General features: G+C 58.9%; 1 protein-coding gene across 19 annotated transcripts in view; it reads right to left on the bottom strand.

Moving 5' to 3' along the window:
• The window catches only part of Jakmip3 (Janus kinase and microtubule interacting protein 3), a 104,868-nt gene that overhangs the window by 56,828 nt on the left and 25,301 nt on the right, over positions 1–22,739 (bottom strand). For 18 of the 19 annotated variants that reach the window (XM_047553525.1, XM_047553524.1, XM_047553523.1 and 15 more), the window contains exon 2: positions 14,875–15,127. The exons of the other annotated variant lie outside the window; for it this stretch is intronic. In XM_047553525.1, coding sequence (XP_047409481.1) covers positions 14,875–15,009 — 135 coding nt within the window. In that variant the 5' untranslated portion in view covers positions 15,010–15,127. The remainder of the gene's footprint in view (positions 1–14,874; positions 15,128–22,739) is intronic. 19 annotated transcript variants of the gene reach the window in all.

Raw genomic sequence — 22,739 nt, 5'->3', positions numbered from 1 at the left:
CACTGAACTGCTGGCCCACACAGGCCCAGGTGGCTGGGAAGTGTCGGGAGCGTGAAGCAACTCTCCAATAACCTGTGAGGGAAGCTCTTCGAGGAAGACGCGCTGAGCCGCCTCCTGGTCCACGCTGGCTCTCACCCAGCCTGCAGCCTGTGGGACTGAAGCCGGGCGTTGGCCCTGGACACCTGCCTGAGCACCTGGGTGAGCAGCGAGGGCTTCCCCTTGCCCCTGGGTGCTCTGGCCCCACGGCAGGCTCCGAAGGCCAGGGGTCAGGAGTCTTCACTCGGATGGCGTCTGCTCGCACGCCTGGCTGCCAAAGGCAAGATGAGCGTTTGGTTCTTCCCTCTAATTCCTCCGTTGTGGAGATCAGAGTCGGTTCCCCGTCAGTCTCAGAAGGTAGCTGATTAACTGATTCCTAGGAATGTGTGGATGTGCACGTCCTGCATGGGCTCCCTGCTTTGTGCCTCTCATCCTCTGCACATCGGCCCTCTCTGCTGGAGGCCCGGCGGCCCTGGCAGTCTCCATGCTCTGGTACCGAGTGCGGCGTGAGCTTGCGCTGAGCTCCTGCCCACATTTCTCTCCAGGTGCTGGGACGTCATGGGAAATGGCACTCAAGGTCACCACTGGGCCCTGGGCTGCTCACTGCTTCTGGGTAGGTCACCGTGAGGACTTTTAGGGGACAGATGATATCTCACTTGTGGTTTTATATATATGTATACAAAACATATTACATATAACAAAATGCTACATATAAAATTATACATCGCACCTTATGCTAAACAAAATATTTTAGAAACATATGTCACCCATATGTGTGTGTATGTCATGCTGACATTTACAATTTCCAATTCAAATTCAGGGCTACAGAGCTTCTGATTATCCTGCAAATTATAGCAGCGTCTCTGTTCTTCCACAGAGGATCTTTGTTCTCCAGGAACAGAGATGACAGAGCACCCTATCCTCACTTCATCTGCGTTATACAAACAGTGGCGTCGATGCTCATCTCAGCAGGGCCAACCCCATTCCTGGCCAGGCCTGGACTTCTCACCTCTCCGCATGCTCCCAAGGCTGCAGGGCCAGCTCCCACAGCTGCGGTGCCCGGCTGCTCCCTCCCTGCCCGCCTCGTTCAGTATCTTCCCTGAGGAATTCCAAAGCATTTCTTCATCTTCCCACTGGAAGAAAGCCTACCAGGCTACCCTAAGCCAGGGTGGTGAACACAACGCTCTCGCCATCCTGGGGTTCGTGCTGGCCAGCAGCCTGCTGTCCCGGGCCGCTCTGGGGTTTGGAGACCCTGCAGAAGCACTTGCGGGCACAGCATCTCCTGGAAGCCTAGTGTCGGCACCACCACCCCACCCTTTATGGCCACGGCAGTTCCCTAGGCTTGAGGCCCATGGCTCACGAGTCTGGGTCAGGAAGCTGTGCCATGCCACCCCTCTCTTCTGCCATTACACTCTTGCTCCCAGATACCCGGTGAGCATCCGATTCCCCTCCCGAGTCCTGGGCTGAGGCCAGCCAACTCTTTCGCAAAGCCTTCCGGGGTGTGTTTGGTGCTGGCCGCTCTGGGCGGGGCCCTGGCCACCTGGCGTCCTCCTTCAACAAGCAGCTTCTCTCTCTTCACCTCAGGGCTGCTTCCTGGAGGCAGCGGCCTAGGACGGCCTGTTTCCTCCTGCTCTTGCTCAGGAATGGCTGGGGTGCTGGTGTCCTGCCCCTCCGCTCCCCCACGGTCCACTCTTCTCCCAAGCCCGTTCCCTCTCCTCACCAGCACCGCTGGACTTCTCTCCTTTCACCTTCGGTTCTCCCAAACCGTCGCCTGTTGGTTTATGTGTTTTTGTGCCCCTTCTGGGTTAGTCTCTGCTTTGAAGATTTGTCTCCTTCCTGGTTTTGTGTGTCCTGCACACTGTTGGTGCGTGTTCTGATTCTGATTTATGATTTTGTTCACTTTCTCTGGAAAGGAGCCTTTGCTAAAGCGAAAGCTTCACTTGGCCTGTGGATGCTCAGTAGGTAGCCTGCACCTCTGCCTTCGTTTCCTGTCTTGTTATTGCCTTAAGCTCTGGGCCAGCTCCCCTCGGTTCTGCACGTAGGCACATCAATCATTAAGGGGCGCTCATCTAACAACTAGTAATACAAGTTGTATGAGCCCTGAATTTCTGAGCCTGTCTCATCCCCCTCCAGATAGAGGCGAGATTTGTAGCAGGCCAGGCACAGGGTGGCACGCCTGTAATCCCAGCGGCTTGGGAACCTGAGGCAAGAGGATTTCAAGTACAAAGTCAGCCTCAGACATTTGGTGAGGCCCTAAGCAACTTAGCAAGTCACAAAATAAAAAATAAAAATGATTGGGTATGTGGCTCATGGTTAAGCGCCCCCGGGTTCAATCCCCAGTACCCTGCCTCCTGCCACGTACAAAGGGAGATTTGCAGCACCCTGTCTCAGGCACCGGGAGTGGCGCTAGAAGCCTCTGGTACTCCCCTACACGGCAGTGCCTCCAGGACCAGCACCCCACCAGGAGGCAGCCCCGAGGCAGGAGTGACCTTCTGACGGGCCCTGCTCCTTCCAGGATCACAGGTCTGCAGGATAACACCCTGAGCAAGCGGCAAGTGCCCCCTGGTGATGGAGGCTTCTGTGAGCCACTGCACTGAGCCAGAATGAGCCGACTACCGCTGTGCGACCGTGGCCACCTGACTGTGCAGACCGCTGGCCCCCAGCCCCTCCTCCATTTGAACTGCAGCTCCTGGGAGCACCCTGCGGACAGGGCTGTGATGTTGGGCCCACTCTGCCCCTGTGACTGGCCACTGTGATCAACGTTCCCTGCTTCCCAACCTTTTCTGCTTGGTTTTGAGGAGAGCAGCTGGGCCTGGTGTGTTGGATCCCCGGTCAGGCTCTGGCCAAGGACTCCAGTAACAGCTTTTCACCGCTGTGACCAAAAGACCGACAAGAACTGGAGGAGGGAAGTGTATCTGGGGCTCGCAGTCTCAGAGGCCTCAGGCTACAGATGGCCAGCTCCATTCCTTGGGGCTCAGGGAGAGGCAGGACAGCATGGCAGAAGAGTGGCGGAGGACAGTAGCCCAGGACTCGATGACCAACAAGGAAAAACACAAACCCCAAGGGCCGCCCCGGGACCCGCCCCTCCAGCAGGCCCACCTGCTGCAGTTGCCACTCACAGATCCCTGTCGGGGTCAGAGCACTGGCTGGGTCAGGGCTCCCACGGCTGAACCTCGCCTCTGAACCTCGGAGCACTGTTGGCACCTGAGCTCTGGGGGACACCTCAGCCAAGCCGTGACAACATCATGTCTCACGTGACTCGCAGTGTCTTTGGTTCCTTCTGAAACAACCCGAGGTCCTCGCGTGAGCATGCTGCCCTCGCTGCCTGTAGGGATGTTGCTTTGCTTCTCACTCCTTCTTCCTGGCACGTGATGAGAAGTGAGATCATCCCTGTCTCTCCTGGAGTCTCTCCTGGCCCCGCGAGGCCTCGCCGGGTCGGTCCCACGTCACCTGCAGCTGCTCAGGTGGGTTCAGGCGGTACACTGTACCTCTGTGGCCTCCACAGGAGGACCAGGCAGCTGTGAGCCTTGGGCGGCTTCCTCCACCCCTCCAGGGCCAGGAGAGGCAGAGCTGCTCAGAAAAGGCCCAAGTGTTCCGGGGCCGTTTCCAGGGTTGTTTGTCCTCACGGCCCTGACAGGGGGCTGGGAAGTTGGAGGCGAGTGCTCCGTGCTCCAAAGTCCCTCCCACAAGGCACCTGGACCCCAGAGACAGGGGCTCTCTCGACGCTTCACCTGCTGGGCAGGGTGCACCACGCTCGCGTGCCTGGCCCGGCACCTTCTCACTGACATCTCTGCGGAGGCTGCTGGCCCCAGCTCGTGCCAGGCTTGCCGGCCGGCACTGCTGCTCAGGAAACTGGTTCATCTCCGGGCAGGTCACTGCCACGGGTCCCCCTCCTTCCTCTCGTGGAGAGTGAGCTGCAGCAGACGCTCCCTGCCCCTGAGAGTCTGGCTGGGCAACTGAGGGAGTGGCTGGGCCACCGTCACCTCTCCCTGACCACACGCTCCCGTGACTGCTCCACTCAACAGGGTCACACCCAGATTTCCACGTGCGGCCTTCCTGCCCCCACCTGCCCCCCCAGTGGCCACCACCAAGTGAGCTTTTCCTCCTGAGAATCACGTCACAGGCAGCTCTGCTTCACTCCCGCCCATCATGCGTGCGTGGCCTGTTACGTGTCTGTTCTCTGCTGTTGACGGCTGCGGCGTCACTGCATTTTTGTGGACGGAACGACTGGTCCAGACCTCTGTGCCTGCGTGTGACTTTGGCCCACAGGAGCCTCACGCAGAGCGAGCCCCACCTGGCTCTGTGTGCAAGCAAGGTGCGCCTCGCAAGCACAGCCCCCCGTTGCTAAGCAACCGAGCCTTAGCCAATCCCAGCCAAGGCTGCCAGAGGATGCCCAATAAGGCACCAGGCAGTCTGCGCCATCAGGTGACCTCCCTGCATTTCCTGTTGCGGGACATACGCGCATGTCCCCACCTTGAGGGGGGACACAGGGACCATCCTTATTCTGGAGTGCTTCTGGGTTCTAGAACCTTTTCTTACTCAAGTACACTTTGTTTAATTGAACTGGTCTCACATTTTAAACATTTTCAAACAATCAAACTGATCCAATCACTTGTGGATTACAACTCTGAAGGCAAGATTTAAAAGAACATCATGTTTAAATGTTAATTATATTCCTCACTTAAGTACATACAAAGGCATTCAAAATTTTGATCCACGTGGAAAATATATTAGTATAAACTGAATAAATAAGTTTTATCCTAAAGATTAAACAGCTGTCCCAATTCTATTTACACTAGAACCAACCTTTTCTCTATTTAACTTAACTACTTTTATGTACTGGGGCTCAGACAGAAAAGAGCAATTTTAAAATGCATTTAAATAAGGAACTAAGAACGAGGCTGGGCTGGAGAGGCAGGGCTGGTGGGGGGGAGCCAGGAGTGGGCTCCCCACTGTGGGGGCCACAGGGCTCGGGCACTTGCAGGCACTGGATTACTGAAGGGGTCACCTGGCCAGTTTCAGAGACCACCTGCTCACAGGTAAGCATCTGGTCAGGTTGGTGCTGGAACTGCACATAACGGAGGCTGGGCTGAGCCAGGGCCAAGGAGGTTCCCAGCTGCTCACAGAGCACCCCCTAACCAGAAGCAGGAAGAGGGCCTGTCCCCCTCCCCAACCCTCCAGCTGGGCAGTCGGCAAAGGCATCTGGACAACTGGTCTGCAGTGTTCCTGAGTCAGTACGACTCCCTGCTTTATCTATAGTGCGTCTTAAAACTCCTTCCAATTCCCGGGCATTCATCCTTCCAGGTTAGAGCTCAGGGACTTCAGTCTCAGCTCTGCCCTGGATCTTGGGCCAGTCATTGACCTCCTGAGCCTCTCCAGTCACACAAGAAAATGCCCTCACACAGATGGGATGCAAGAAAGCAGCCCGAGGTTCTCAGCCACAGACCCCTGCAAAGGACCCTGGGTGTGGTTACCTCCGGGCATGTTCTCTCTTCTCCACCTCGTATCCTATGGTGGACTAACATAGTTCATCTGCCTTTGTAGCCTCAGGCAGAGATGGGCTGGTTCCCTAGAGAAGGCACTCCAGACTGGACGCGGGGAGACTGGGCTCTGTCCTCAGCCCTTGTCATCACGGTGCTGTGTTCTCTGGATGCTACCTGCCCACAGTCCTGTGCGTGAACACACAGCTCCTCCCACAAGAGCCCAGTGCTCTCACTGAGCCATCGCCAACGACTGGGCCCCAAGGGACATGTGGTTGTTGACCCACACTTCCCAGTGGAGAGTGGGACTCTTCTGAGCCAAGCTCCCTCGGGTCACTATTTCGTGGCTCCAGCTGCACGTTGACTTTGGGAAACATGGATCTTTGGTCTATGGCCAAAATATTGACTATGGGCACAGAGGCAGCCTGCGTGTTGGGAGTCTTTTTTCTTTCCCCAGGTAAGTCAATTGTGGGCCACAGTGGAGAGCTGCAGCTGAGGAAGAGACCCTGGGGTCTGAGCTGACCACACCTGGACTCCATACCTGGGGCTTAGTAAAGGGATGTGAGAAAGCTGGGTGGGGGGTGCTACAGAAGCCCCAGGGAATGAGGAAAGCCCATTCAATCACCCTCCCGAGCACACACACAGACACACCGTGCACACACAGACACACCATGCACACACACAGACACACCGTGCACACACACACCAGGCACACACAGATACGCCATGCACACACACAGACACACCATGCACACACAACACCAGGCACACACACACCATGCACACACAGACACACCATGCACACACAGACACACCATGCACACACACAGACACACCATGCACACACAGACACACCATGCACACACACAGACACACCATGCACACACAGACACACTGTGCACACACAGACAACACCATGCCACACAGACACACCATGCACATACACAGACACACCATGCACACACACAGATACACCATGCACACACACAGACACACTGTGCACACCACAGACACACCATGCACACACATAGACACACCAGGCACACACACAGACACACCATGCACACACCACACCAGGCACACACAGACACACCATGCACACACAGATACACCATGCACACACACAGACACACCGTGCACACACAGACACACCATGCACACACAGACACACCATGCACACACAGATACACCATGCACACACACAGACACACCATGCACACACAGATACACCATGCACACACACAGACACACTGTGCACACACAGACACACCATGCACACACACAGACACACCATGCACACACACAGACACACTGTGCACACATAGACACCACAAATGTTCACAGCCACACACACACACACACACACACACACACACGTAATGACTCTTAGACACCTTGCTTGTGCCAGAGTGAGGCTCTGAAATGCAATAAACAGAGTTGTTTCTGGAAAATCCAATGAACCTCCCCTGAAAGAACGGGGAAGGCCTCTCCACTCACATCTGCCAGAACTGGTCACATCCCAAGGGCCGGGTGTGCTCCTCGCCAGCAGCAAAGCAGACAACCTGACTGCAGGCGGCATGGTGTCTGCACGTGCGTCTGCGGACGCTCCGGCCTCCCTCACTGCAGCGCAGGGCAGCCCTGGGTGTGGCCCTGCCCAGCTGCAGGGGACCTGGGAGAAGCAGTCAGAGGCCAAGCAGTCCTGCCACAGGCCCAGGGACCTGCAGGACAGAGGAGTAGGCCCAGACGGTATCAGGATGAGAGGAGGAACCTGGGAGAGCGAGCGAGGGTGGGAGGTGGTGGGTGTGCAGACTTCCAGAACCGAAGAACCAAAGTGTGCGCCCTGGCAAGGCCCAAACGAGCCGCCGAGCTGCGGGCAGTGCTACCAAGCCTGGCCTGGCCATAGGGAGGGGTCCTGGAGGGGGCCTCTGTGGTCATCGGGTGCAGCTCGGCTCAGCAGGCCCTGACCCCACCCCAGCCAGGTCAGGGGATGACTCCAGAGCTGAGGCTGGTGAGCAGGGGTTGGTTCTGATTCGGGCAGACTGGCACGTGGCAGCCAGGTTCCCTCCTGGACTGTGGCTGCAGCAGGAGGGCTTCACGCTCACAGGTCCCAGCTGGGGTCACAGTCACCACCCCTGTGTTCTCCACATCCTGGCTAAACACGTGCCGGGGAAGATCCACTGAGCGGGCAAAACCACCTGGGTTTCTGTATGTCACAGCAAACAGGCACGAAATGTCAGAGGAGCGTTCACGATGGCGTCCAAAACACCAAACGCCTACGAACACATGCTGGGAAATGGCCTTCCATGCCGAAAACGTAGTGTTAACAGGACTTAAGTACATGGGAGAAGAAATCGCATCATGATGTCCAGACTCACTGCTGCACACAAGCACTCTTCCCCAAAACGACCTGCAGGTTCCGAGCAGTCCAATCTACAGGAGACCATACAAATGGAGACTGACGACGGAGTCTAACTTTCATGCAGAAGTCAAAGAACTAAGACTGGCTAAGACAGTTCTGGAGAAAAAGAAGGACTCTGCACAGGCACACGGCAGCCACGTCACGCCCTGAGGGACAGTCCAGCGGGTGCCGGCACTGACAGCAGGCAGCCAGGGGCACCACGCAAGTGTCTGCAAACAGGCCAGCGGCCACTGCTGCTGCCCGGCAAGCCTCTGCCGTTCTCCGTAGGAGCAGCAGTTGCACTGTCCCCCAGTGACTGACAGGAGCTGGCCAAGCCCCCTGGCTAGGGTGGCAGCAGGGGCTCCTCTCAGGGCTGGAAGCTGGTTTGGACCTGACCTCCTTGTGGTGACGATGGAGGCCAAGGGGTGAGTGGGAGAAACGGAGGACAGGACTGTGGCCTGGCCCTGGCCACCTCTGCACTGGCCAAGCTGAGCAGGCCTGCAGCCACACAGCCACAGGCACCGTGCTGGGGCAGTCTCCTCAGGGCTGCACAGGCGTCCCTCGGCAGGACAGTGAGCCGCAGTGCTGTGCCCCGGGTAAGGCCTTTTAAAAACAAGTAAAAGAACAAATGGCACCTGGTCAATTTCAAATCCATCCAGAAGAAGCCTCGACCCCAGCACCTCGTGCACAGAAGTCAGTGCTAGGTGGGATGTGGACACACGGAAGGTAGAGGGTGGAGTTCCTGGAAGAGGATGTGGGACAGTATCTTGGGGGCTGCGGCAGGGCGAAGGGTTTTCTCCAGGAAACAGCAACAAGGGAAAAGTTGCCATGACCCGCTGCCGTCCTTCCGGGAGGTCCTCACCGAGCATCCCGCTGTGGAAGCTGCTCTGCTCCCGTCAGCCGCCTCCCAACCTGCACAAGTAGGTTGCTAGGATTTTGTCCATTATATTAGCAGGCTCAAGTCACAGCCTGAACGTGTGCATGTCTCTGCATATTTTTTCTTGAGATGATTCCTAAAAATGGAAATGCTGTCAGCATCTTTCAGGTCCTGACACCCGCTGCCCAGTCCCCTGCATGTGGGGTCCTACACCCACCGTCTTCCAGAAGGTTCTGAGGCTGTCTCTTTCTTCACCCCAACCCACCACGTGGGAATTAGCAGTGTTGTAGAACAACTTAACACACTCCTGCTTTAGTCTGTGCACCATGGAGTAATCTTTCCGCTGCTTCCGCCACCTGGTTACTCTCTGTCTCCTGAGCTAGTTTGCAGAATCCTGGAAGGTGGAGGTTGAGTCGCAGAAGCAGGTCAAGATCCATTAGTGGGCCATGAACTGGGTGACTGAGTCTTGAGACTCAGGCTGCACAGGGCCAGCTGCAGGGTAGGTGCATTTCTTACCACAGGACAAGCCAAGGTGTGCCGGTCACAGCCTTTTAAAACCCAGCAGCGGGAATACTCTGACCTAGAAATCCAGTGTGCAGTGCATCCCATGAGGAGGAGGGAAGTGGGAAAGACAGGAGCCACACTCAGACCCGAGCAGGGAGAGCAGACCAGGCAGCAGGCACTGGTGCAGAAGCAGGTGGGACTGGTCAGGACACAAGCACAGGCCGAGGCCGGCCTCTGGGGGAGGCCGAGACTCCTGCCCTGCCCAGGGAGAATCCAAGTCCCCAAAGCCCAGCTCTTCCCAAAGCTCCTGGTGGGAAGACTTTCCCCCTGCTGGAAGCATGGAAGCTTCACGGCACACACCACAGTGTCACATGGTCCCGGGGGACTGGCCAGCAACTCTTTAAATTCAAGACATTAGCACAGAGCTCTGGACACAGAGCCACTGGGACTCTGTAAACAAAACACTGAACAAGAACAATGGCACACAGTGACGAGCCAGAGAAAGAACTCGCCACACTCGGGAGACCTGCGCCAAGCGGAGGCAGTGTTCCTGAGCAAGCAGGTCCAGGTAGAGGCCGTGCAACCGAGGCTTCCTGGCCGCCCCTCTCCTGGCCACACTGCTAATGCCGAGGGCTCCCTACCTGCCTCCTGGTGACTCCTGCTCCAACCCAAGCCCTGTGCTCCCAAGGGGCAGCAGACATACCTCAGCTGACCACCAGAGGACCTCGCTGGGCTGTCAGGGGCAGGTCTCCAGGTGACCTGTCAGAAGCAGGGCTGGAGGTCGCTGCACCGACTTCCCACTCAGTAGCCGGCAGCCCCATCCATTGGCAGCTCAGGCCACGACCTGGGAGCCAATCTGCTTGGGTCCACCCTCATACTCAGGCTGACCTGTGGTGCATCCTGGCCTTGCTGTGGTCCACCAGCTGTGGTCCACCATGCCACACCTTGGCCAGGACACAGGCAGCTCAGAACCGGCCACTGGCCTGCTCGTGCTGCTCCCGGGCCCCTGCCACAGCCCTGGTGGCAGTTTTAAACAGCTGTCTGTACAGGCAGCCCTCCACATGGCAGGACTCCACCTCCGAGCTGGGACTGGAAATACTCAGAGCCAGAGCTGCATCTGTACTGGGTGAGCAGACGTCCCCTTGTCATGGTTTCCTGAACAATTCAGTGTGGCGACTATTCACACAGCATTTACGCGCACTAAGTGCTGTGAGTCATCTGGAGGTGACCTAAAATTCCAGGCACCGTGAGAGTACTACGGCATCTGATCAAGGGACGGGAGCGCCTGGGAGCTGGGCATCCCGGGGTCCTGGAACCGCTCCCCGACAGATGCCAGAGGACGACTGTGTCTTAATTATGTGGGCAGCTTCCACTCATGATACGGGAAGTGCGCCGGATCAATCCAGCGACCACGGCCTGCGGAAGCTGCTTGTGCCGGGCATGCCCAAGTCCCTGCCACGCCCACACGGGACCCCAGCGGTCTCTCGGGGGGATGGGCTTCTCTTGTCCAGCATGGTGTCAATAGTGCCTTGCACTCTCCCAGGGCTCCTGCTCCAGACCGTGGCTGTGGACCCCCGACACCTGCCTTCTGCCTCTCCACCAACTGCCTCCGAGGCTGCACCACCCTGGCCTTCCCGCCCCGCCTTGCCTTCCACCCCACACCAGCCCCACCTGGAGACCCCCACCCTGGGCTGACCTCAGAGCCAGCCGCCGCCGGGGTGAGCTCAAGGCCAGCCTTCAGGAACCACCTCAGTGCAGTCGAGGTGCCTGCTGGCCCTGCTGTCCCCTTGCCTGCTTCCCCGTCACCCCCAGGACCAGCAGCCCCACGCCAGTGCTCAGCAGGCGTTCGGGTGGGTGCTCAGGGGCAGCCCCGCACTCCAGCACAGAGCTCTGCACACGCTCCAGGCTGCGCCAGGTCTCTCGCGGCTCTCCAGGTGCTTCCCGACATGCAGGTCTGCCATTGGACCAAGCTCAGTCCTCACGGCACCTCGTCCACAGTCTAGGAGCGTCCCTTAATGCACACATCCCGCAGCAGGGCTGTGGTGCTGGTCAGGACAGCAGCCAGGGCCCCAGCAATTGCCAGCAGCAGGAGCCCTTCAGGAGCTGGAAGCCAAGCGCCCGAGGCCCACGGTCATTCGTATCTCTTCTCTTTCAGGGCAGCTGAGCCCCTGGTGCAGGGCTGCTGAGGGAGACTGCCCCTACCTGTCCAGCTGCCGTCCTTCAGCAGGTGGGCATCTTCCTGCAGCTGGGCCCACAGAGGCCTGCACCTGGACAGGGGTCCTCCCAGGTGGGCGTCTTATGCAGCTGGGCCCACAGAGGCCTGCACCTGGAAAGGGTCCTCCCAGGTGGGTTATCTTCCTGCAGCTGGGCCCACAGAGGCCTGAACCTGGACAGGGGTCCTCCCAGGTGGGTTATCTTCCTGCAGCTGGGCCCACAGAGGCCTGCACCTGGACTGGGGTCCTCCCATGTGAGCATCTTATGCAGCTGGGCCCACAGAGGCCTGAACCTGGACAGGGGTCCTCCCAGGTGGGTTATCTTCCTGCAGCTGGGCCCACAGAGGCCTGCACCTGGACAGGGGTCCTCCCAGGTGGGTTATCTTCCTGCAGTTGGGCCCACAGAGGCCTGAACCTGGACAGGGGTCCTCCCAGGTGGGTTATCTTCCTGCAGTTGGGCCCACAGAGGCCTGCACCTGGACTGGGGTCCCGCCTGGCTGGGACGTCCTCCCATGTGGGTCTTATGCAGCTGGGCCCACAGAGGCCTGCACCTGGACAGGGGTCCTCCCAGGTGGGTTATCTTCCTGCAGTTGGGCCCACAGAGGCCTGCACCTGGACGGGGTCCTCCCATGTGGGTCTTATGCAGTTGGGCCCACAGAGGCCTCACCTGGACAGGGGTCCTCCCAGGTGGGTTATCTTCCTGCAGGTGGGCCCACAGAGGCCTGAACCTGGACAGGGGTCCTCCCAGGGGGGTTATCTTCCTGCAGTTGGGCCACAGAGGCCTGAACCTGGACAGGGGTCCTCCCAGGTGGGTATCTTCCTGCAGTTGGGCCCACAGAGGCCTGCACCTGGACAGGGGTCCTCCCAGGTGGGTTATCTTCCTGCAGTTGGGCCCACAGAGGCCTGAACCTGGACAGGGGTCCTCCCAGGTGGGTTATCTTCCTGCAGTTGGTCCCACAGAGGCCTGAACCTGGACAGGGGTCCTCCCAGGTGGGTTATCTTCCTGCAGTTGGGCCCACAGAGGCCTGAACCTGGACAGGGGTCCTCCCAGGTGGGTTATCTTCCTGCAGTTGGGCCCACAGAGGCCTGCACCTGGACAGGGGTCCTCCCAGGTGGGTTATCTTCCTGCAGTTGGGCCCACAGAGGCCTGAACCTGGACAGGGGTCCCTCCCAGGTGGGTTATCTTCCTGCAGCTGGCCCACAGAGGCCTGCACCTGGACAGGAGTCCTCCAAGGTGGGTTATCTTCCTGCAGTTGGGCCCACAGAGGCCTGAACCTGGACAGGGGTCCTCCCAGGTGGGTTATCTTCCTGCAGCTGGGCCCACAGAGGCCTGCACCTGGACAGGAGTCCTCCAGGTGGGTTATCTTCCTGCAGTTGGGCCCACAGAGGCCTGCACCTGGAGAGGAGTCCTCCCAGGTGGACGTCTTATGCAGCTGGGCCCACAGAGGCCTGCACCTGGAGAGGAGTCCTCCCAGGTGGGTTATCTTCCTGCAGCTGGGCCCACAGAGGCCTGGACTGGGGTCCTCCCAGGTGGGCGTCTTATGCAGCTGGGCCCACAGAGGCCTGCACCTGGAGAGGAGCCCTGGCCTTTTCGGGTTTGCAGTATGGGGGATTGAACCTACGATGCTTTACCACTAAGCTCCAGCTCCAGACCTTGTCATTTTTTGAGACAGGGCCTCATTAATTTGCTGCTGCTGGTCTTAACTTGTGATCTTCCTTCCTCAGCCTCCAATTAGCTGGGGTTACAGGTGTGTGCTACCACACTCTGCCAAACTTATGTTCTAACTTATATTTCATATTTTCTATTCCCCTTTGGCTAAGACTTAAGCATATATCCTATAGACCAAGAATCCACACCGGCTAGTGGTGAGTGAGCAGGGCCGATTTCAGGTGAGGTGAGACGGGGAGATTTGTGAATGCTTCCTGCAGCCTCATTTCTAACTGCTTCCAGAAGCGGCAGCCTCCCAGGGAAGTCCCAAGGCTAAGCCAGACCCCGCTCCTTCAGCTGCGGAGGGTCCTTGTGCAGAGGCACAGTGCAGGTGGGCTCTGGAAGAGAGACACAGGAGGCGCAGGTGCCGGTGGCATTCGTTGATGCCATTCCTGGTGACAGCAGCCCCGAGGCCATGGGAGTGGGCACGCCCCTCACGCGACCACCCCTTCTAGTGTGGGGGGCGGACAGGCCCGAGCCTCCCAGCACTCCTTCCTTAGCACCGCCTGGCTGTCCTTGTCCCATTTTGCAGGGGGCTGAAGGCAGGAGGGCTGGGACGAGGCAGGACTGGCAAGCTTCCTCAGTGTGGGTCCAGCTGGAACCTGTGGCGGCTTGTGGGGTCCACCCGAGACCCGTGTAAGGAGCAGGCACCGCCAAGTCCTCTCACGACCCGCTAGTGAATGCTGGAGGCCGAATCCCACACAGTCACCATGGAACATGACTCTTGTTTTGCTGCAGCTGGGAGGCCGGTAAGAGGAGATCGGGTAACTCAGAATACCTCCGCGTGGACCGTGCGGCCTCCCAGAGTCGTACCTTTGCTGGTAGGAAGGAAGGCAGGAGAGGCTCACAGCCGGTCAGGACGCCATGTCTGCAGCACAGGGCCTCCCAACCCTCCAGGGGCCACCCTGCCCTGGCTGCCACCCTTGCCTGAGGTCACCTCTCTCCAGATCCTTTTTCTGTCTTCTTCCCAGGAGCTCACCTGTACTTCCTAGTGGCTCCTGGGTGGGGTGCAGGTAGGAGGGGAGGCCAAAGGTCATGCCAGCGATGGAAGGAGGTGGGGGTCAGGGGCCTGGCCCTGAGCAAGCCCCTCACGGTCTCCCCTAGAGGCCCACCCCAGCCTCTAGCACAAGCTCAGTCTCTCTCTAGCCCTTCCTACAGGATCTGAGGACCTGGATGGCCAGTGCCACAGGCTGTCCCCACGGGGTCTGCCGAGCTGCACACCCCTGCTGAGCTGTCCCTGTGCCTCCAAGTGTGGTCACAATGCTGTTCCTCCCCACCAGACGCTCTGAGCCAGGTCCCCACGTCTCCAACCACACAGGCGCCACAGCAGCCCGTTCTGGGGGCTCACGTCCACTGTGGATGGTGGGTGCAAAGTCAATGTCTCCTCCAGGGTCGTGCTCTTCCCAAGCCCTGATCCCGTGTGGCAGGGCCGGCCCACCAGCTGGGTGCTCCACACGCCCGGGTTTGGGGACATCTTCATGGAGCCTCTGCTCACAGGACCCTCCTGCCACTTGCCACTCCCCTCCCCAGAGCTCTGTCCTGAGTCGCCTTGGGAACCTTTGGGGGCCTGTGGGACTGGGGGTGGGCACCCCTGCAGAGACCCCCCTGGACCCCTCAGGGCTCGGGCAGGTGGGAGGCCCGGCAGGGGAGGGACCCACCTTGCTCTTCTCCTGCTGCAGCTCGATCTGGATGTCGGTGAGCTTGGCTCGAAGCTCCTCATTGGCGGCCTGCAGCGCAGCCAGCGCCTCTGCCTTGTCCCCCTTGGCCCGGCTGCCTGCGCCCTTCTTTGACATGGTGAGGCTGGATAGCCAGAGGGACACCCAGGGGCAGGTGCTCCGTCTGGACTGGGTGTCCACGCCACGCTCCCGCAGGTGTCTCCTCGGAGGCTGCTGCACTACATTGTCTCCTCACCTGGAGGGAAAGCACACCTGAGTGAGCCTCCTGAGTGTAGCCAGATGCCCACGCGGAGCCTCGGCCTGGAGCTCGGGGGCTCAGGTGCCAGGGCAGGGGCACGCAGGCTGGGCCTGCTGGGGAGCCAGCCCAGACCACAGGGCATCTGCTCCTCCCTCCCGTGCATGTCCTGAGCAGGGACTCCGTACCTAGCACATAATGAGCGCTCAGTACGTTGGTTCTGCTGCTTTAGCAGAAGAGACTGCACACCCAGGTTCCGACCCAGAACTTGGCATGTGGTGTGAGGCTCGGTACAGCAACGGGGGCTGAAGCCAGGCTGGCACGAGGAAGGCCCTGGCTGCAGCCTCCTCCCAGACCCCGGAACTTTGCTCGGTTCTCATCCGAGAATATGGAGAGTAGGGTCCTGCAGGGGACGTGCGTGCCGTGTTCAGAACAGCGTCACCCACACAGCCAAGGGGGAGGCAGCCACGCGGCCACCGGTGGTGAGTGGAGAAAGTCGGCCACTGGTGGGATGGAAGCCTGCCTTTAGGAGGAAGGCACCGTCGTCACGTGACAGCAGGGACGTGCCCCGAGCACAAGACGCCCAGTGAGGAGAGCCAGTCACGAGAGGACGGCCCAGAGCGGTCCACTCTCATGGGCGTCTGCAGCCACACAGCAGGCAGAGCGGCAGGGCAGGGCAGGGCAGGGAGGAGGAGCAAGGAGCCGGGCGGGGTCAGAGCCAGGTTGGGGTGAGAGGTCTGGAGTCGGTGCACCCAGACGTGAAAGCAGCCACACCTCCAGGCACTCCAGTGCGTTGGAGGGTGAACTTCACGTGATGTGTTTTTCACCACAGCTTTAAATTTTTAAAAAACATGGACTTTCCCCGGGGAGGGAGTGCACACTGCAGCCTTGGAGACGCCAATCTGGGGGAAGGACAAGAACATTCAGTGCCCGTCACTCTACAAATTAGAAATGACGACTCGAGGATTCCAGACACGGCTGAGGCTTCGCTGCTGGGCCATGTCACCTGGACAGAGAGGCCCTCACCAGGGTGACCGTGTCCTTCCAAGAGGGGGGACCTGCTCAGAAGCAGACACCGCAGGGGGTCGCCTCGCCAAGGCTGTTCTGTTGCTTTCTGTTGAGGCGCCAAGGCCTGGTCTTCCCCAGAAGAATGGGGAGCAGGGAGTCCAGCAGGGCTCAGGACCAGCACAGGCGGCTTACGGCTCCTGAAGGGCTAGGTGGCCGTGGAGCAGGCAGCCAGCAGGGCTGGGAGGTCACTGTGCAGGACAGGGACTTGGAGACACTGAAGGACAGGACCCCTGGGGCTGGAGGCCGCAGGGCATGGCCTGAGGGACTGCGGGATGGAAGGAGGAAGCAGAGGGCGCGGGAGGGTCACAGTGCAGAGGTCAGGGCTCTCCCGGTAAGGGTGGAGGAGGGAAGAGTGGGCTCTGGGCGGGGCAGGCTGGCAGGAGAGGAGCTGCCCACCCTGGACACTGCAGAGCAGAGCAGAGAGAGGTGCCGGATGCCTCGCTGGGCATAAGGAGCTGCCCTCACGAGGGAGCCCTAGAGTCTAATTTCTTTTAAAGCGTACTTATTTGTATTTACCTTGTGGCACTAGGCTTCGAACCCAGGGCCTCACGGGTGCCAGGCAAATGCTCTGCCCTGAGCGGCACCCGGCCCTTACACCACTGTCTGTGACTCTTGGGGCCCAGCACACAGACCTGCCCCAGTAGCTCTGCTGAAGCCTGATTGTGGGCCAACCCGCCCTCTCCCCCTCACGGTCCCCGAATGCTGACTCTCCAGGGAGGAGAGGGGCAGGGTCACATCTGGCCATCTATGGCCACCACTGGCAGCTGTGTTGGTAAACTTCCCCTCCACCCAGCATCCCCTTCTGTTCCGTCCAGCTGGCCACATCTTCCAGCTCTCTCTCAGGTCTCGGAAGACAGCCTCCCTGAGACCTGAGGGGCGCTGGGGCAGTGCCCACTTCCTGGGCCGAGCCCTGGCCCAGCCGGCCTCCTCCTGGCTGCTGTCACCCTGCTCTGCCGAGGGCTCACCCACAGCTGCAGAAACTTGCCACAGCTGGTTGTCATCAGGCACGAGACAGCCCAGGGAAGGCAAGCACTGGTCAGCGAGAGGCCCCTTCCGTGAGGCTGTGCTTTTTGAAGCAGAAGCAGCAGCTCTTAAGAAGAACCCCCTTTAAAGGGTCCTGGTTGCTAATGCGCTCTGATCGGCACCTGGGCCCCCCACACCCACAGTTTTGTAGTGTTTAATAGGCAATGTTTAGAGGGGTCACAGCACGACCAGTGGCGGATTCCCATTTTTGAAGGGGAAGGTACAGAATGTGAAAGGACTGTCCTCATGCAGAAAAGCCCCGGCTCCTGTCGTCAAAAGCTCACGGGGTCCGGAGACATCTGTGCTCTGCTCTGCTCTGCTGGTGTCCCCTCCAGGAGGCTCGCACCTCACTGCTGCCCTGGCAGTCACTGGCCTCGCCTGCCAGGGAGCCTCTCTGCCTTGGCCTGAGAGAGACAGAAGCCCCGGGTGGGATGGCGGGCAGGTACATCAGCACGCAACAGGAGAGCGAGCTTCGCAGGGACCAGAGAGGGCCCTCTGGTCATTGCTGACACACAATCTCCCAGCTCCATCATGTTGCAGGGACCCAAAGAGCAGAGTAGGAGTGTCCAGGGCTACTGGATGGCAGCACCAAGGCCAGTGGGGGGACAGTGTCCACCTGCTCATGAAGGTAGGGTCCCAGCCCTTGGCAGGGCTTCCTGGATCCCCACGGGCCCCAGTGCTGATGTGATGGGCCCCTCTGAGAATGGGGCCCAGGAGCACTGAGTCTCAACCCACGAATCCTCCAGAAGCCCATCTTGCGCCGTCCGGAACTGCAGCCACGGGGGAGCCTGGCCGGCTCTGGCCAGGAGTCTGGGTCCACGTGGCAAACCCTGACTGAGGACTGGGCTGCAGCTGTCCTCGTGCAGGAGACCCCGATGAGCCGACAGGGGTGGGGCAGGCCTGAGGGAGGCTGCGTGGAAGCCAGGTGGTCTGGGAAGGAGGACGCCGTGGGCCCTGCAGGGCAGTGGCTGGGCTCTGCCCGTCTGTCCAGGCAAGCCTGGACGTGCACTAGGAGCTGTGAGCTGGGGTGGGGGCAAGGCTGGAGCAGCCGGCCCCTCACCATACCAGGCACAGAAGGGCCAGAGCCGTCCCTTCCCACGAGAACCACAGTGGCACTGCCGGAGCCTCCGTGCGGAAGGCCTTGAACCCAGGACTGCTGCCCAGGGGCCCCCACCAGCTCAGCTCTCCTTCACACAGGTGGGCAGGGGAGGAGGGACCACAGGACTGCTCAGAGAGGCAGCTGAGGAGGGCGCTTCCCAGCGGGACCCACGTTGGCAGCAGGGACAGCCAGGCTCAGGCCCGAGTCTCACTGTCCACTTGGCGGGATTCGGCCTAGCAAGTGGGCTCTCAAACATGCTGCCCCGAGCTTCACTGTGGAGAAAGGTAGAGCCTGCTGCTCCTCTGTCTGGGAAGACCCGGGCTTCGTCCAGGAGGGGCCTGGACCTGCAGGAAGGCCTTTCCCTCCCCGTCAGCTGGACCTTGTTCCCAAACGGGACCCCAGGTTAGGGTTAGTGGTTTGCCAGCAGTTTGAGACCAGGACTGCATTTTTCAGACTTTCAGCGGGAGGGCATCAAGCTGAGCACAGTCTGCGGATCTTTCATTTCGGGGTCTCTGAGAGATTATGAAGATTCGCTTCCATGGCTCTGGTAGAAACCTGGATCTCTGTAAGTTGTTTTAGGTGGGCTGCAGCAGGAGGGACCGAGCCTCCCGGCTGACAAACATGCTTCTGCCCTGGTTAATCACACAGCAAACCAGAGGCCAGCCTGGGGAGCGTGCTCCCCATGGGCTCTGCTGGCCTCCGGGATACTTAATGCCCAGCCTTGGACATGGCCTTCAAGCCACCACATGGTCTAGAGGACACCCAGAGCTGGGGAAGCTCTAAGTTCCCTGGTTCAGTGCAGGGAGGAAGGCTGGGGTCACGTGAGTGCCCACCGGTCTCCTCTGAGGCAGACCAATGGGAGCAGCTGTGGTGAAGGAACACTGGGCATTCGAATGTGTTCCAGTGGTGCTGGGAATGGCCTCAGAACAGAGAGCTGGACGTTGGGTCAATGTAGGAAGCGTGGGGTGTGCTGCTGTGTGTGTTGACCTGTGCCTGCGACCTGGCCCCCGCTCAGCTCAGGACCCGCAGGACATCTGGGTCCCCAGCCCATGACCCAGACTCAAGGCCAGGCCATGTCGACCCAGAACAGCGCAGGCCCAATCAGGGGCGTGGCCATGGAAGCTGGCGAGACCCAGGGGCCTCACTGCCCACGCCCCTGCCTGAGATGCACACAAAACAGACCACCTGGACCAGGAGGCGAGAGCTGGAGGGACAGAGAGGCAAGACAGGAAGGAGGGCAGGTGGGGGGGCTGTCTTCTTGCTCCATCTCTAACTGCAGCTGTTCTACCTCTTCTGAAAGCGCAGCTCAAGCCTGGGTGAGGATCTGTGCATCTCAAAGGGACCTGTATCTGACCATTGAACAAGCCGTGTCATCCTGCACAGGGCTCGGTCCAGCTGGCTCTGCGTCTGCCGGAGACGTGCAGCTCTCTGCCCTGTGGCCTAGGCTTTGGCAAAGGGTCCCATTGTTGCGTGAGCCTCCTCCGAAGGTTACAGACAGCTGCAGAGCCAGGAACCCAGACGGGAAGGCTTGCTGAGCCCAACAGCCCACCCCACAGTGTGTGTGCGGCAGGAAGGGCAGAGGACTCACAGGCACAGCAATGAGGACGGAACCGAGGCATGAGGTCCCTCAGGCGTGTGGGACAAGGGCAGACAGTGGTCACATGGACGGGTTAGCACATAGGGCCTGACGCACACACGGTCATTGAACCAAGGCGATAAAGCAACACTGCGTCCACGGGCCCGAGAGGGTCTTGTTACCAGATGGCACTGAGCCAACTCCATGCCCACAAGGAGAAATGCCAGACAAAAGTCATTTTCCGACGAATTTCAGATAAAAACGTGAAAGGTAAAACCACAAGAAAGGCAGGCGGACACAGCTGGGAAACGGCCGGCTTTCCCAAGCAGCACAGGAGGCTCTGGAAGGGGTGCTCTGGAGGCAAGTTCTGAGAGGAGGTTCTGCCAGCACCGCCCCCTGAGGATGTGGAGGGACGTCATGGTCAGAGGAGCCATCTGCAACACAGATGTCCCACAGAGAGCTCCCGTCCAGGGCTTGTGAGAACCTATGAGCCAACCAGGAAAGCAGGCCAGGCCAGGAGGAGGGCAGCTGAAGACCTGGACAGGAGCTTCACAGGAGAGGCAGCAGGACCACAGGACACGGGGTGAGCACTAAAGGCAAGGAGGGATGGGGCCCAGAGGTCCCTCCACTGTGGGGCCAGGCCTGCAGGCTCCCTGAGGGGATAGTGGCCAGCAGCCTCTGTGGCCTTGTGGGGCTCCGAGGACAGGCCCTAGCGAGTCCTCACGCAGGCTTCGGGACTCTGCCTCTGCATGACCCTCTGCTCCCTTCTGCGCTGTAACTTCCTGCAGCACCAGAGCCCAGTCAGGGTGGTACCCCAGGTGGACTGCAGCAGCCAGTGGGCAGCCAGAGCCAGGCTGCAGCCGGCTCGGCTCCAAACCTCCTGTCCAGAGCATCAGAGCTCTGCACCGGAGGGCTAGTAGCCCAGGACAGCGGCTCTGCTGTCCCGTTGTGTCATCTGTCCCTCTATCACCACCAGAAGGCAGACTCAGGAAGGCCTTCTTTCTTGGAAAACCTCAGAATTAGTATTTCCTAAATTAATTTAGATCAAAATGCTGAAATGGTTGGTTCTGAGCATCCTGTCAGAGATGGTAAGAAAAGACTTCAGACCCTTCTAAGAGCTATGTTAGTTTATGACGTCTGGCGGGGTGGGCAGGGTACTGCCAGTGCTTGGAAATGAAAGGGCCTGCGGACACCAGGCGCAGGGCTGGGTTCCCGTGGGCACAGGCAGCCTGATGGTGGCCCTGTCCGAATCTCCAGGTTCACTTGGACACATCTAGGAAAAAGGAGCCTGTTCTGCTTGGGGTAGCATCCGGAACACCCAGCGGGTGACATGCTTTCTCCAGGGTGGGATTCAACATGTGGGCCTGGTGGAGGAGGGATGGTTGCTGGCCCGTGTGGACTGCTGCTGGTCCTGAGAAGTCGCTTCCTGCCTCTCTGCTTTTTGAAACAGGACGCAAGTCATGTTCTGCACAGCCCAGGAAGACTCTGCTGAGGAGACGTGGCCAGCAGTTGGGGTGAGCTGCTTCTTGCAGGTGGGAAGTGACCAGGGCTTTACCTTGAAAGTTCTGGAGCTTCCTTTTGTTGACAGGGGCTTACCGTCACAAAATGTAGTGCACAGAAATAAAGTTTGAGTTTGTCTATCTTGATGAACTGGAACACCTCACTTAACTCTCAATGAAAAAGTACACTCAGAGTTACTAGGTGCTTTAATTAGTGAGGTTTTGTAGAAGATCAACATTGTCATTATCAACATAAAGCTTTCGCTTTCTAAAATTTATTTTAGAGTGCTTTTTAAAATATAAGATTTCTTAGGAACAAAGCTGCATTACTTTAGGGAAGAGGGCCAGGGCTGAGTTGGGGAGCCCAGGGAACCCCAGGGAAGCTCCCTGAGGTGTGTGGATAATGAAGCCCCAGCCTGGTCAAGTTCCCTCACCTAACAAAGGAATTCTGAAAACGTGCTAGGGACCGTTCAGAATGGCCTTCAGGTCACCCAGAGCAGGAACCGGGGCTTCAAAACCTGTTCCAAAGCTACAGGAATCAGCACTGTGTGGGGCTGACATAAGGCAGATGCACAGGAATTGGGGTAGAACAGGAGACCAGGGACAACGCCCCCCACAGGGGTTCATGATAATGAGCTTATATGCAAATAAGAAAGATTTTAACAAGGGTGCCAACAGCACTCAATGGGAAAAGATAGTTTCCAACCGATGGTGCTGGAGAACCAGGCAGCACACGCAAAGGAATGAGGTCTGACCCTGGCCCCATCCCACGCAAAGGCCACCTGAAAATGGATGGAGGTCCCGAACAGAAGCCACAACTACAAAACCCTCAGAAGAGGCAAATCTTCACGACGTTTTAGATTTGGCAATGACCTCTTAGGTGCCAAAACAGAGGCACAAAAGGAAAAACAGATCAGACTACAGCAAGATTAAAACTTGCATATACCCAACGCACCATGAAAGGGTGGGAAGCACCTGCAGAAGGGAGGCGTGTGAGAGTCAGACGCAAGGAGTCCCCAAGCCCAACAAGAAAGCAACTTGATTTTTAAAATGGGCAAAGGGTTCGAACAGACATTTCTCCAAAGACCACCCAGAAGTGGCCCCAAAACTCATGAAAAGTGGCTCGACACTAATCATCAGAATAAAGCGAACTAACCTGCGTGAGCAGCCTCCTCACGCCCCTCAGGTGCTACGGTCAGAATGACAGAACAGCAAGCGTTAGCCAGGGGCCCAGGAACCGGAGCCCTCTGCTCCGAGGATGGGTGTGCAGGACGGGCAGCTGCTGTGAGAGCAGTGCAGAGCGTCCTCCCAGAGGGAGAGGCCAGCAGCTCCCTCCAGGGCACAAAC

Source organism: Sciurus carolinensis, chromosome 5 (genome assembly GCF_902686445.1).
Source record: "Sciurus carolinensis chromosome 5, mSciCar1.2, whole genome shotgun sequence".
Taxonomy (NCBI): Eukaryota; Metazoa; Chordata; class Mammalia; order Rodentia; family Sciuridae; genus Sciurus; species Sciurus carolinensis.
Note: the sequence above shows the minus strand (reverse complement) of the source record. Positions and strands in the feature narration are given on the sequence as shown.